The sequence below is a fragment of the Plectropomus leopardus genome, chromosome 18, assembly GCF_026936395.1.
Source record: "Plectropomus leopardus strain MGB_pleo_1.0 chromosome 18, ASM2693639v1, whole genome shotgun sequence".
In the NCBI taxonomy this organism is placed as follows: Eukaryota; Metazoa; Chordata; class Actinopteri; order Perciformes; family Serranidae; genus Plectropomus; species Plectropomus leopardus.
Window position 1 is genome coordinate 1,845,001 of NC_142193.1, and position 10,548 is coordinate 1,855,548.

General features: G+C 43.2%; 1 protein-coding gene across 1 annotated transcript in view; it reads left to right on the forward strand.

The window, feature by feature from the left end:
• The window catches only part of slc16a6b (solute carrier family 16 member 6b), a 14,445-nt gene extending 6,667 nt beyond the window's left edge, over window positions 1-7,778 (forward strand). The window contains exons 5-6 of the mRNA XM_042504928.2: window positions 190-1,113; window positions 2,383-7,778. Coding sequence (XP_042360862.1) covers window positions 190-1,113; window positions 2,383-2,657 — 1,199 coding nt within the window. The 3' untranslated portion in view covers window positions 2,658-7,778. The remainder of the gene's footprint in view (window positions 1-189; window positions 1,114-2,382) is intronic.
• Window positions 7,779-10,548: the final 2,770 nt, after the last annotated feature.

Consider the following 10,548-nt stretch of genomic DNA (forward strand, 5'->3'; position numbering starts at 1 on the left):
TGATGGACAGCCTTCTCTGATTTACTCGCCAAACAAGAACATCTGCCTGCATTTTGGGATTGAGGTTGTTAATTTCAGACTCTGGCATCTACTGATAAATACAGTGAGATTTGCTTTAAAACAACAAAAACAAATACTAAGTGGACATTCAGTATATAACAGTAACAACACCATGTGCTCTCTCCACAGCCCTCACTGCACTGAAGCAACACATCAGCTGGCGCTACTGTCTGGTTATCCTCGGCATCTTTCAGGCTTCTATGATTGGCTGTGGGCTTCTCCTTCGTCCAATCATTATTGAGCCGGAGCCTGTAAAGGAGGACAGTGAATCAGACAAAGAGTCCCTCTCTCTAAAACAGCTTCAGACTGTTTACGAGCTGGACAACGAACAAACCAGGACCTCCATCAGCTCTGGAGTCTCCCGGGGCTCAGAGGACTCAGGTGTTACCTCGCTTTCTGCCTCAAATGTAGACCTGAGGACGGCAGGAGCTGAAAACAAGGCTCTGATGCAGTGGGAGGTGCAGGTCAAAGAGGGCATGGAGCCTTCACTGTCCCCAGATCCCACTCCAGCCACGGAGAAGGAGGAGGGTAAACTGGAAGAGGCAGAGGCGGGTCCTCTCCATCCTTCCAGGCCCAAACTTCTGGACTTCTCTGTGCTTAAAGACGGTGCCTTTATCTGCTACTCCCTCTTCGGTTTATTCGCCACGCTGGGCTTCTTCGCTCCGCAGCTCTACATCATTGAACTGAGCAAGAGCCGGGGCGTGGAGCCCAGCATGGCATCCTACATGCTCTCTGCCATGGCTGTGGCTGAGATCTTCGGCCGCTTGTCCATCGGGGTGGTGTTGAACAGAGTCTGCTGCAGGAAGACCCTGGTGCTGCTGGGCTGTGTGATTGTGCTGTGCCTGGTGCTCATGGCCTTCACTATCGTGTGGGAGTTCTGGGGCCTTGTGGTCTGCTGCGCCCTCTATGGTTACTTCATGGGCACAGTCGGCTCCACCCACATCCCCATGCTGGCTGAGGAGGACGTTGTGGGCATCCAGAAGATGGCTTCCTCGGTGGGAGTGTACGTCTGCATCCAGAGCTTTGCTGGGCTGGCAGGGCCGCCACTAGGAGGTACAAAGTCCCTGCTGCTTTAACTGTTTGCTTTTTGTCTGGCCGCATCTACACTTCCTGTTCATGTTACAAATATCACGCCATTATGCCACTTTGCCATTTTACCATTCTTTGAAGGGAGCGATAGAGTGGTCTCATCTCCAAGCCGGGGACAGAGGTAGTAACAGTGCCGTAACGGCACTGTGTAAAATGTAAAGCAGGAAAGGCATGACCATGGGTGGCACTGTTGTGATATTTTGATGACGTGTTTATGTGTGCACCCACAGTGGGAGATTCAAAAAGCAGCTGTTAGCATAGCATAGCAGCTAATTGGCAAACTGGGAAAACAGTGAGTTTTGGGAGCTCCTTATACCTGGAACACGCCACATGCATGAGCAGCATGTGACGGCAACCTCGCTGAATTGCAACATGTTGCATTCTCGTGGTGTTCACACTGACAGCATTGTTGCTGTGTCGCTTCTGCAGAGCTGCCTGCTGCAATGAGTTCTGAATTTCCACATTAATAAATACATATTCCACCCATGTATGAAGTCATGCAGCTCCTGCATTGTCAACAACACAGTCCTGCAAATGTTTCACAATAAAATGCCTTGTGTCAACAACTGATTCTGTCAACAGAGATGTCAGAGGGCTTTTATTTTAAAACGGAAGCAGGAAAGTTTGAGAAAAACAGATGATTATCAAAACGGCATTTTCATTGTCTATTTCTGCTGACAACCGCACGTGGCACGCAGAAAAAATGTGCCGTGGCTGACAGGCAGCTGAGATGTGTCTGAGTGGTGCTGCTTACACAGGCATTGTGGGTGCTCTAATTTGTTAATATTGGTGCCGAAAACCCTCCCAAAACAACAGGTTGGCGACAATCACACACTGCTGAAGAAGCCATTGTGTTCCCGTTGTTACCCTGTGAGCAGAAGACGAGATCAGCCGCCATATAACAGAAATGGTGAATTATTGTGAATGACGTATGCCTTTGTTATTGTTGAGAAAGTGCTGCTGACGCAGGTGTTTTATGTCACGTTAGAGGCAGATGCTGGTGTGTTGAATATCACGCCCCTCTTACCTCTTTGATTGCGGTGCAGTGTATAATCACATACTGGAGAGGAATGATGGCGCTGTTTGTTGGTTTTGTGTTAAGGTGCAGGGGCGGTATAAAGGGGGGAGTTTGTTGCGGCCCTGTAGAATGATCTCTGTGTTAAAGTGGCTGCTGTTTGCACTGATCAGTGGACATCTGTGTAGAAGTTTCCTAACAGCTGTCTTAACCTCCAGGTGTGTTGGTGGATGCCACAGAGAACTACGGTGCTGCCTTCTATTCCTGTGCAGTGGGCATGGGCCTCGGTGCTATCTGCCTGGCTCTAGTTGGCCCCGCCAAGTCTGCCACGTGCCAAAGACAGAGAAGAAGCAAAGAGGACGGCTCCAGCACAGAGGAGGAGGAAAACATGTCTCAGGACAATGAACAACCAGACTTTTTGGAGGTAGACTTGGCCCTGGAGGACAGTCCGGTTAAAAAGGATGTGGATCAGGGCAGCGCCTCTGTAATCTGAACTGGGCTACAGCATGACACCACCTCATAACCAATGACGCGCTGCCAGGGCCAACTACAAGTGGAGTCCAGGTGCACTGCAAGAGGCTGCAAGGTCACTTAAACTAATTCACACAGATGGTCCTCACAGATGCTGCTGGTTTCAAATCTCAGGTGTCTCTCTCTCTCTCACACACTCTGACAAGCTTGAAGCTCACTCCTTCCCAGGGAGGAAACCGTCTCCCCCTGAGACCAAAGGCATATCCATGTTGAGCACATGGTGTCACTCTAATCTAAGTTCACACTACACAACTTCCAAAGCCAACAGATTTCTGTTTCTGTTCACACTGGTTAACTTCTGTCTTGAAAGTGTTGTTATCTTACACCTGGTGATTATGTGATAAGTGTGTCATGTGTTGCGCAGGTCAGATCACATATCAGGACCAGGTGGGTGCATGGTAGAAAATGTCAAGGTCCAAAAATGACAAAGCAGCATAAGTTATCAGGTTAAAAATGTTCAGAAACGTTGAGTGCCATAGTCCACCTTCTCTTTACCTCTCTTTGTCACTCTCTCCCTCTCAAGCACACACACACACACATACACACACACACACACACACACACACACACACACACACACACACACACACACACACACACACTCACTCACTCCTTGGACAACACTGCAGTGCAGCTCGTCTCTGTCCTCAACCCGTGTCTTGAGCTCTTTATTGGCTTTATCTCACTGACAAAGGTACAGGTATTTATCATGTTAGATATATGGGGAGCACCTGTGTCAACATAGCGTTTTTCTCTCAACGCCAGCATCTTTTTACAATTGTTTCCTATCAGCAGCGGGCGCCTGCTTTTTCTTTATGTTGGAGCTCTCAACATTTTTTGTGCAGCTGCTCCCAGTGCTCCTAGTTGAAAATCTCAAAACTTTTCAGAAAGTCGGCGGTAATGTCACCGCTTTTTATCTAGGGTGCTGTCATAACGAAGACAGAGAGGTCTGTGAGAGAAGGTCAGACGGCAGACACTGGATGTTTGCTGGTTTATGTTGTGCTTTTATCACTGCACTGTTGTAAGCTTGTTGTTAACTGTGTAGTCAAACCCCTGTTAACATAGCATCACATTTGCTTACTAGCCAACGTTAGTGTCAAGATATCGTTGTCGTATTAACAAAACCCACATTCAGTGTGTCATATATAAAAGGTGCTGGGAGTGCTTTTTATGATGCGCTTGGCAGAAGCTCTTTTCAGCTCCATGCCACCACTTTTCTGCTGAAGAAAAACACTGTGTGGACGCAGGGGGTGACACTCTCAGCTGCCGTCTCTGAGCAGTGCTGAGCCAACACCAATCTGTTTGTATTGTTGAGAGCTCCAAAAATTGTCAGTGAGTGAAATATTAGGGGTAAAGTTGTGTAGTGTGAACACAGCATTAGGTTTAGAGAGATATCTCCTTCAGCTGTTTAGGGCAAATCCACGCTTATTAAGAGCTTTCAAAATCCTCAGTTTGAGTTACGTTACCTCAGGAAGAAGTGTTGTCATGTGTGGTGACATTTCATGAACATTTAGTTGGACAAAACAGTCATGATATCTGTCAGAAGCCTCTGCGATATCATGACTGTGTTGTGCGCGTTGATTCCTGCTCATGTGGAGGCGTCTGTCCTCATCCAACCCCTGCAACACCTCATTCTTTCCTGCTGCACTCCTGCAGTGTGTGTTTTTGAACTAATGATGGACGCACACTGCACAACCACACGATGTGGTCACTTCTCTAGCAAAGTGTAGAGAGTGTAACACACCATGGCTTTAAATTTCCCCCTCCCTGCAAAATGACAAGTAGACAGTCTGCCTGCATGCACTTGATGCATGGAGAAAGATCTCACTGCTGCTTTAGCTGGACAAGAAAATGCAGTCGTGCAGTTTGTAAATACGTTTTGTCTCCTGTCTGTCAGTCTTACGCACATTCACAATGTGACAACATTGATATTTAATTTCCACCACTATGGTAACTAAAGCAATATTGTGTTGTGTTGTGTTCACTGATCTTTAGAATGAATGAAGGAGCTTCAGCTCAGTCTCTGCACGTGGAGCCTGTAATCTATGATCCTATGACACTGGAGGTTTTGGGATTTATTTTGCATGAGCCTGAGAAGCTTTAAATCCTTCAGCAGTGCTTTGGGTGAACACATTGACTGTGTATGTGTTGTCATGATCCTGCTGATGTACTGTAGAGTGATCTTGTTACAAGTAACATAGAAAGTGAAAAGCAATCATGATTTAACAGAAGAACCTGAGGGTTCACATTGATTTATTTTCCAATGGCATGGCTAACAAAATACAATGTTTGAGTTTTTCTCAGTCGCTTTGGTACATTTCTCAAATGTAAAACGAAAGTCTCGGAACTATTTGTTCAGCCCACACATTATTTAGTCATTATATGTACACATTGTAAAAGCAATTTTTCACTCTTTGGAAAATTTACAAATGCTTTGGCATATTCATGCAGTGATTATGCACATTGCCAGCCTGCTAGCATACTAAAGTTGTCCAATACCGTCACCTCGTTAGTGATTTTGGCATTAGACACCAACGCCAAAAGCCACCTTTTGTGGCATTATTATATGTCAGGCGACATCAGTTTGTAATGTGCCTGGACAAAACCTTTTATGATGTCAGGATTTCCCGCCGGTTAGCTGGACTGCACATGTTGGGGCAGTGTGATACGTGGACGGATGGCATCAGTTCATAACGTGACAGACAGCACCTGTTGCAGCCATATGATACACTGCTAGATGGCATCAGTTTGTCCAACAAACCCCGGACTTTTACGCAGGAGCATTTTGCTTCCCACATAAATATTAAACCAAACTATGCCTAAACCAAACATTTGCTTTTTTTGATGTCATGGCAGTCATATGTAGACGTAAAAGTCCAGTGACAAAGCAGTGATAGGAAGGTATCCGTGATGTATAGATGAGAATCACAGACAGCAACGCCAGGAGATGTAGAGAGACTGCACTATAGTTCCCCACACAGCGCTATATGTACAGTTCTGCCAAAGAACTGTTTCCTATGTTTACATTTCTAATTCTATTTTTTCCCTTGTACAGTGCTGAAAAACAGTCTCGTCTTTTTATTTTCGCACGGTCTGCCAACAAATTAGAGTACAAACTGTTGAGGTGTAAATGTTTCAAATCTCTCGCAATCGATCTTCAACATACATGTCATCAACACCTGAGCCAGCGCTGACATCAGAAAAGTACACTGTCATATTACATGGTGAAGCATTCTGACTGCCCTGTTTGTCACTGACATGACATAAATATTAACTTATTCATCAGAAACTAAGGATTTTGTGCACATAACAGGCTTTTGCAGGTAATTCTTTGTGTGGTACTGTTTTGGGAAAATGTGCTTAATATTTTACAAATTCTAAGGATGATTGGAGAACTGCACCAAAGTGATTAAGTAAAATGTCAAGCTTACACCTAGAGATGGTCATATGCAGTAAACTCAGTGGTGTTTTTAGATGGAAAAAAAATGCAAAAATACAATTTCTTGTACAAATGTAAAACCAGAAAATGACATTTGACTGAATGCAGTATTATAATTTTTCTACATAGAACACATAACCATTTCCCCGTCAACTTCCTGTTAAACTCCTCAAGTCCCCATTAGTCTTGACCTATGCTCTATGGAGCAATCCTGATTTTTCCTGATAATAATAATAATCCTCTCATAGAGATGCTGGAGATCCTGGAAACCTGTTCTTGACAGGGCACCATCCCATCAATGACAGATGCAAAAAACATCTTCTTTGACTAGCTGGTTAATTTCTTTTTTTTTCCCCTCCAGAAGAACCACTCCACATTAAGGGGCCATTTACACTGCAACAGTTCATTAAACTTTTGTTGCAGTTTGAAAAAAAACAACAAAACTGAGCTATGTTTGTGCTGCTGACTCTACTAAGGTTATTAACGCTGTCAGTTCCCGTGCACAGGTTCGCCATCATCTGTATTATAGTGAGATAGGTTTACACTCACCACTCTGTACAAGAATGCCTTTATGTGCAGGCGCATGGTCTTCTCCCTATGGTGTCATTACAAAGTTACACTGCCAACTACTGGCCTGGCATGCATACTACATAGTTTTCAGTTTTTGCAGATCCCTGTACACTAGGATCATTTTCACAATGTTATCATATGAACGCAGATTATAAATGCAAAGGAAATACTTAAGTTTTTAGTGGGCTGTTCTTGTCTAAACATAATCTAAATCTAACAATTTTCCCAGCAGTTTGTTTTATTAATAATATCCCCTGGCCGGTTGCCACTGAGGTGTTGAATCTCAAGTTTTTCTTCACAAGGCAGACTTTCAAATTTGTGCTATACACAGCTGTTGTCTTCTCTAAAGAAAATGGTAACTTCTATCTTCATTGAAGAAATTCTAACTTCTGCTAACTACAAGCAAATGAATACAACAGTATTTGGAAAATATTAGATACAATCCAGCAGGGCAACAGCCATCAGCCTCACAATAGATTTGTGCCGTTAAAATGCCAAAGGCTTTGGGCATGCATATTGTTGTTTGTCCACACACGAAGCACTGTGGGTGTGAGGCTGTACCCACATATCAGCCTCTCAAGCCAAGCTCAACTAAAACACCACTTTAAAACCTTTCCATCAGCCTCTCATCTTAGACTGTAGAATAGTGATAAATAACAGCCGCCACCAAGGATACTCTAGGTCATGTATTCGCCCGCAATATTAGTTTCAAAGTTACCCAGTACCACTAAAACCACACCTCTTTCTGCTGCTAGCAGGGGGGGGCTCTGGCCCCACCTGCTCCAAATGACCATTCGTCTAGAAGTGTATGTGTATGTATGCAAAGGTGTGTGTCTCAGATTTGACAGGAGAGAAACTCCACATGAAGCGAGTCCCCCCTGTAGCCTCAGATCATTTCCACACCAACTCACCATGACTTTAAGTTTACTTCACAGACCTTTCCTTAAGCACTGTATACCCTTTATTTCAACTGTTTATAATGATGATATGATGCTCATTTTTATTCTTATTTTTAATCATTGATTTGAGTGCCAGGTGGGTTTTTTAAAAAAAATAAAATCTTCTCCAAACTCAGATCAGTTTTTGTGTGGTGTATTGTCTAAGCGTGAGTTTTGTCAGCAATGTTAGTGTAAGTTAACTGTGTATAAATCATCTAGATAGTGTCGCCCATTTTAAAAATACCACAGTCAATTAAACTGGTATGCGCTGCTGACTGTCGATGTTTGGAGCCTTCAATAGTTCTATCAGTTGTCACATTAATACTTAATAATACTTGAGACTAATAAGCCCTATGTGATATGATACAGATAATATTAATTCTCATGCAGCTAACTGAATTCAGGTGAGGAAGTGAGTTGGATAAAATTATCTGGTTCCAGAGATTTGTGAAAAGGTCAGACAGCTGAAGTTGATTTTCACTTTTGTTCTTTGGATCTCAAACTAAATTGTGTGTGGTACCTTAAAGCTCCACTTCACAACACGAGTTTGCTCAGTAAGAATTCATCTTGGACCAACATCCAACAATGCATTCCTGGACCAACACTCAGTACCGTTTCCATGCAGAGTTCAGTGGAGTTACAGCTATAGCTCGATTAGACTGCTGTCCTTGTCCCAGAATACAAGCAGTGGGGGAGAATTAATGTATTGACAGAAGTCTGTCCGACTACACCACGGCAGGTGGACATATGCCCCCTTTCAGCTAGCTACAATAAACCTACATTATTATACATTATATGTATGATAATGACCCCATTACAATTCAAACTGTTATGACTGAAGATGTTATAAACACCAGACTCCACTGTGAAAAACATTTTACTTTACTTTTTTTACTTTTACTAGTACTTTTCATTTCACTCCGCTTTCCAGCTGTTGTGGAAGGTAAAGAGACAAGATTCAAATACAGTTAACATTAAAAGTGGTGTTGATTTTTTTTTTAGGTGGGGGGACTCCAGTGTAGAGCACTAATGTAGAGGAGGTATGACTGGCAATCTGAACTCTCTGGAGTCAGTAACCAGTTGCAGAGTGTTGTACTGAAGCCCAGAGTGTTAAGTTTTCCAATCAGCTTCATGGGAGAGATTGTGTTGAATGCTGAGCTGAAGTCAACAAACAGCGTCCTGATGTAGCTGTTCTTTTTCTCAAGGTGAGTGAAGACTGAGTGAAGAGCGGTAGATATGGCATCCTCTATGGATCTGTTGGTTCTGAAAGTGTCATGGTCTGCAGTAAGTATTTTATTTTCTCCCTCAGGTTTCATGTCTTGTCTTCCTGTTTTATTTTGGGATCACTCACCTGTCTCTGTTCCAGGTTCCTGTCTGCCCTGCCCCCTCCTCGTCGATGTGCACCTGATCCCTGATTGTGTTTCCCGCACCTGTTTCTAATCACGCCCCATTAGTCCCGCATATATTCCCCCTTTGTGTCTTGTCTCGTCGCCAGTTCGTTGATCCTCGTCCACGTTTACAGCTTTAGTCCGCAGCCTCGTCAGTAGCGTCTTTTTGTTTGAACCTCGCTTGTTTTTTTGACCTTGCTTTTTGCCTCTCGCTTTGGACTCCTCTGCTGGGAATAAACCTTGTTTCGCTGCTCTTACCTGGTCTGAGTTTTGCATTTGGGTCCTACCTTCCTGCGCCACAGTTCATGACAGAAAGCATATTAGTGAGGGTCCAGGCTGGCAGGGATGTTGTCTTTGATGTGCTGGACAACCAGTTTCTCAAAGCACTTCATCAGTAGTCATTAAGACTAGACACAACAGACTTTTTAAGTACAGGAACGATGATGGCTTTCTTGAAGCAGGAGGGAACAGTCTCTTGTGAGAGTGAGATGTTAAAAATGTCAGTGATAACATTACCAAGCTGATCAGCACAACTTTTTAGTACATGTCCAGGAATGTTATCTGTACTGGCAGCCTTGTTTAAATTCACTGTCAGCTGGAGTTTTCTCTCATCTGCTGTGTCACAGAGTGGTTGGTCCTCTGGAGGCAGATTATACTTACAGCTGAGTCCTTACTGAGGAGGTCAAAGTAAGTGTAAAATGTGTTCAGCTCGTCCAGCAGTGTGGCCTCACATATGTCGGGGGAGCTCCTACTTTTTTAGCCTGTTACATTTTGAATTGCCTGCCACATATCTTTAGTACTGTTGCTGTTGAGGTCTCTCTCCAGTCTCTGCTGGTCTCCCTCTTAGCCTCCTTAATGCCAGCTCTCAATCGTGCTCTGGTGGTGATGTATGCCTTCTTGTCACCTGACTTCATACCTGTTGTATTTGCAGCATGTCTTTTTCTTAAGTTGCAGCACATTTGTGTGCCTCTGTAGTCCCTCATCTTTAACAGTTTTATGATCATAGTGGTCTATTAACACACAAACACAATTAACTTGCTTTATCTTGATTTAATTTATTTCATCTAGTCAAGTGAACAGATTCACACACTGTACAAGTTTTTCATAGAGAAATGAGCTCTCTTTTACCTTAATGTACTTACAGTGTATGGTGCATTTTGATAGTGTATGGTAAAATGGTGTGCATTTAGCAAAAATAATGCTTTAATCCCTTGTAAACATCAGTTTATACAGCCACAATTATTCTATTTCATATGTACTGCAGCAACACAAGCCAGTATCTCAAATGAACACAACAGTGAATATCACTTCAGTATCTCCTCACACTGTTACTAATATGGGATAATATGCATGGAATAAAATTAACTATTACAATTTCAGCTAAAGACAAAAGGGTGTTCAATCAGCTCTAGTGAAAATCAGACAAACGATGGGCTGGGCTTAAGAAAAAATGACTAATGTAATATATGGTGATAACATTTTCTTGCAGTATTAAATTTGAGATTAATTTGATTTGTT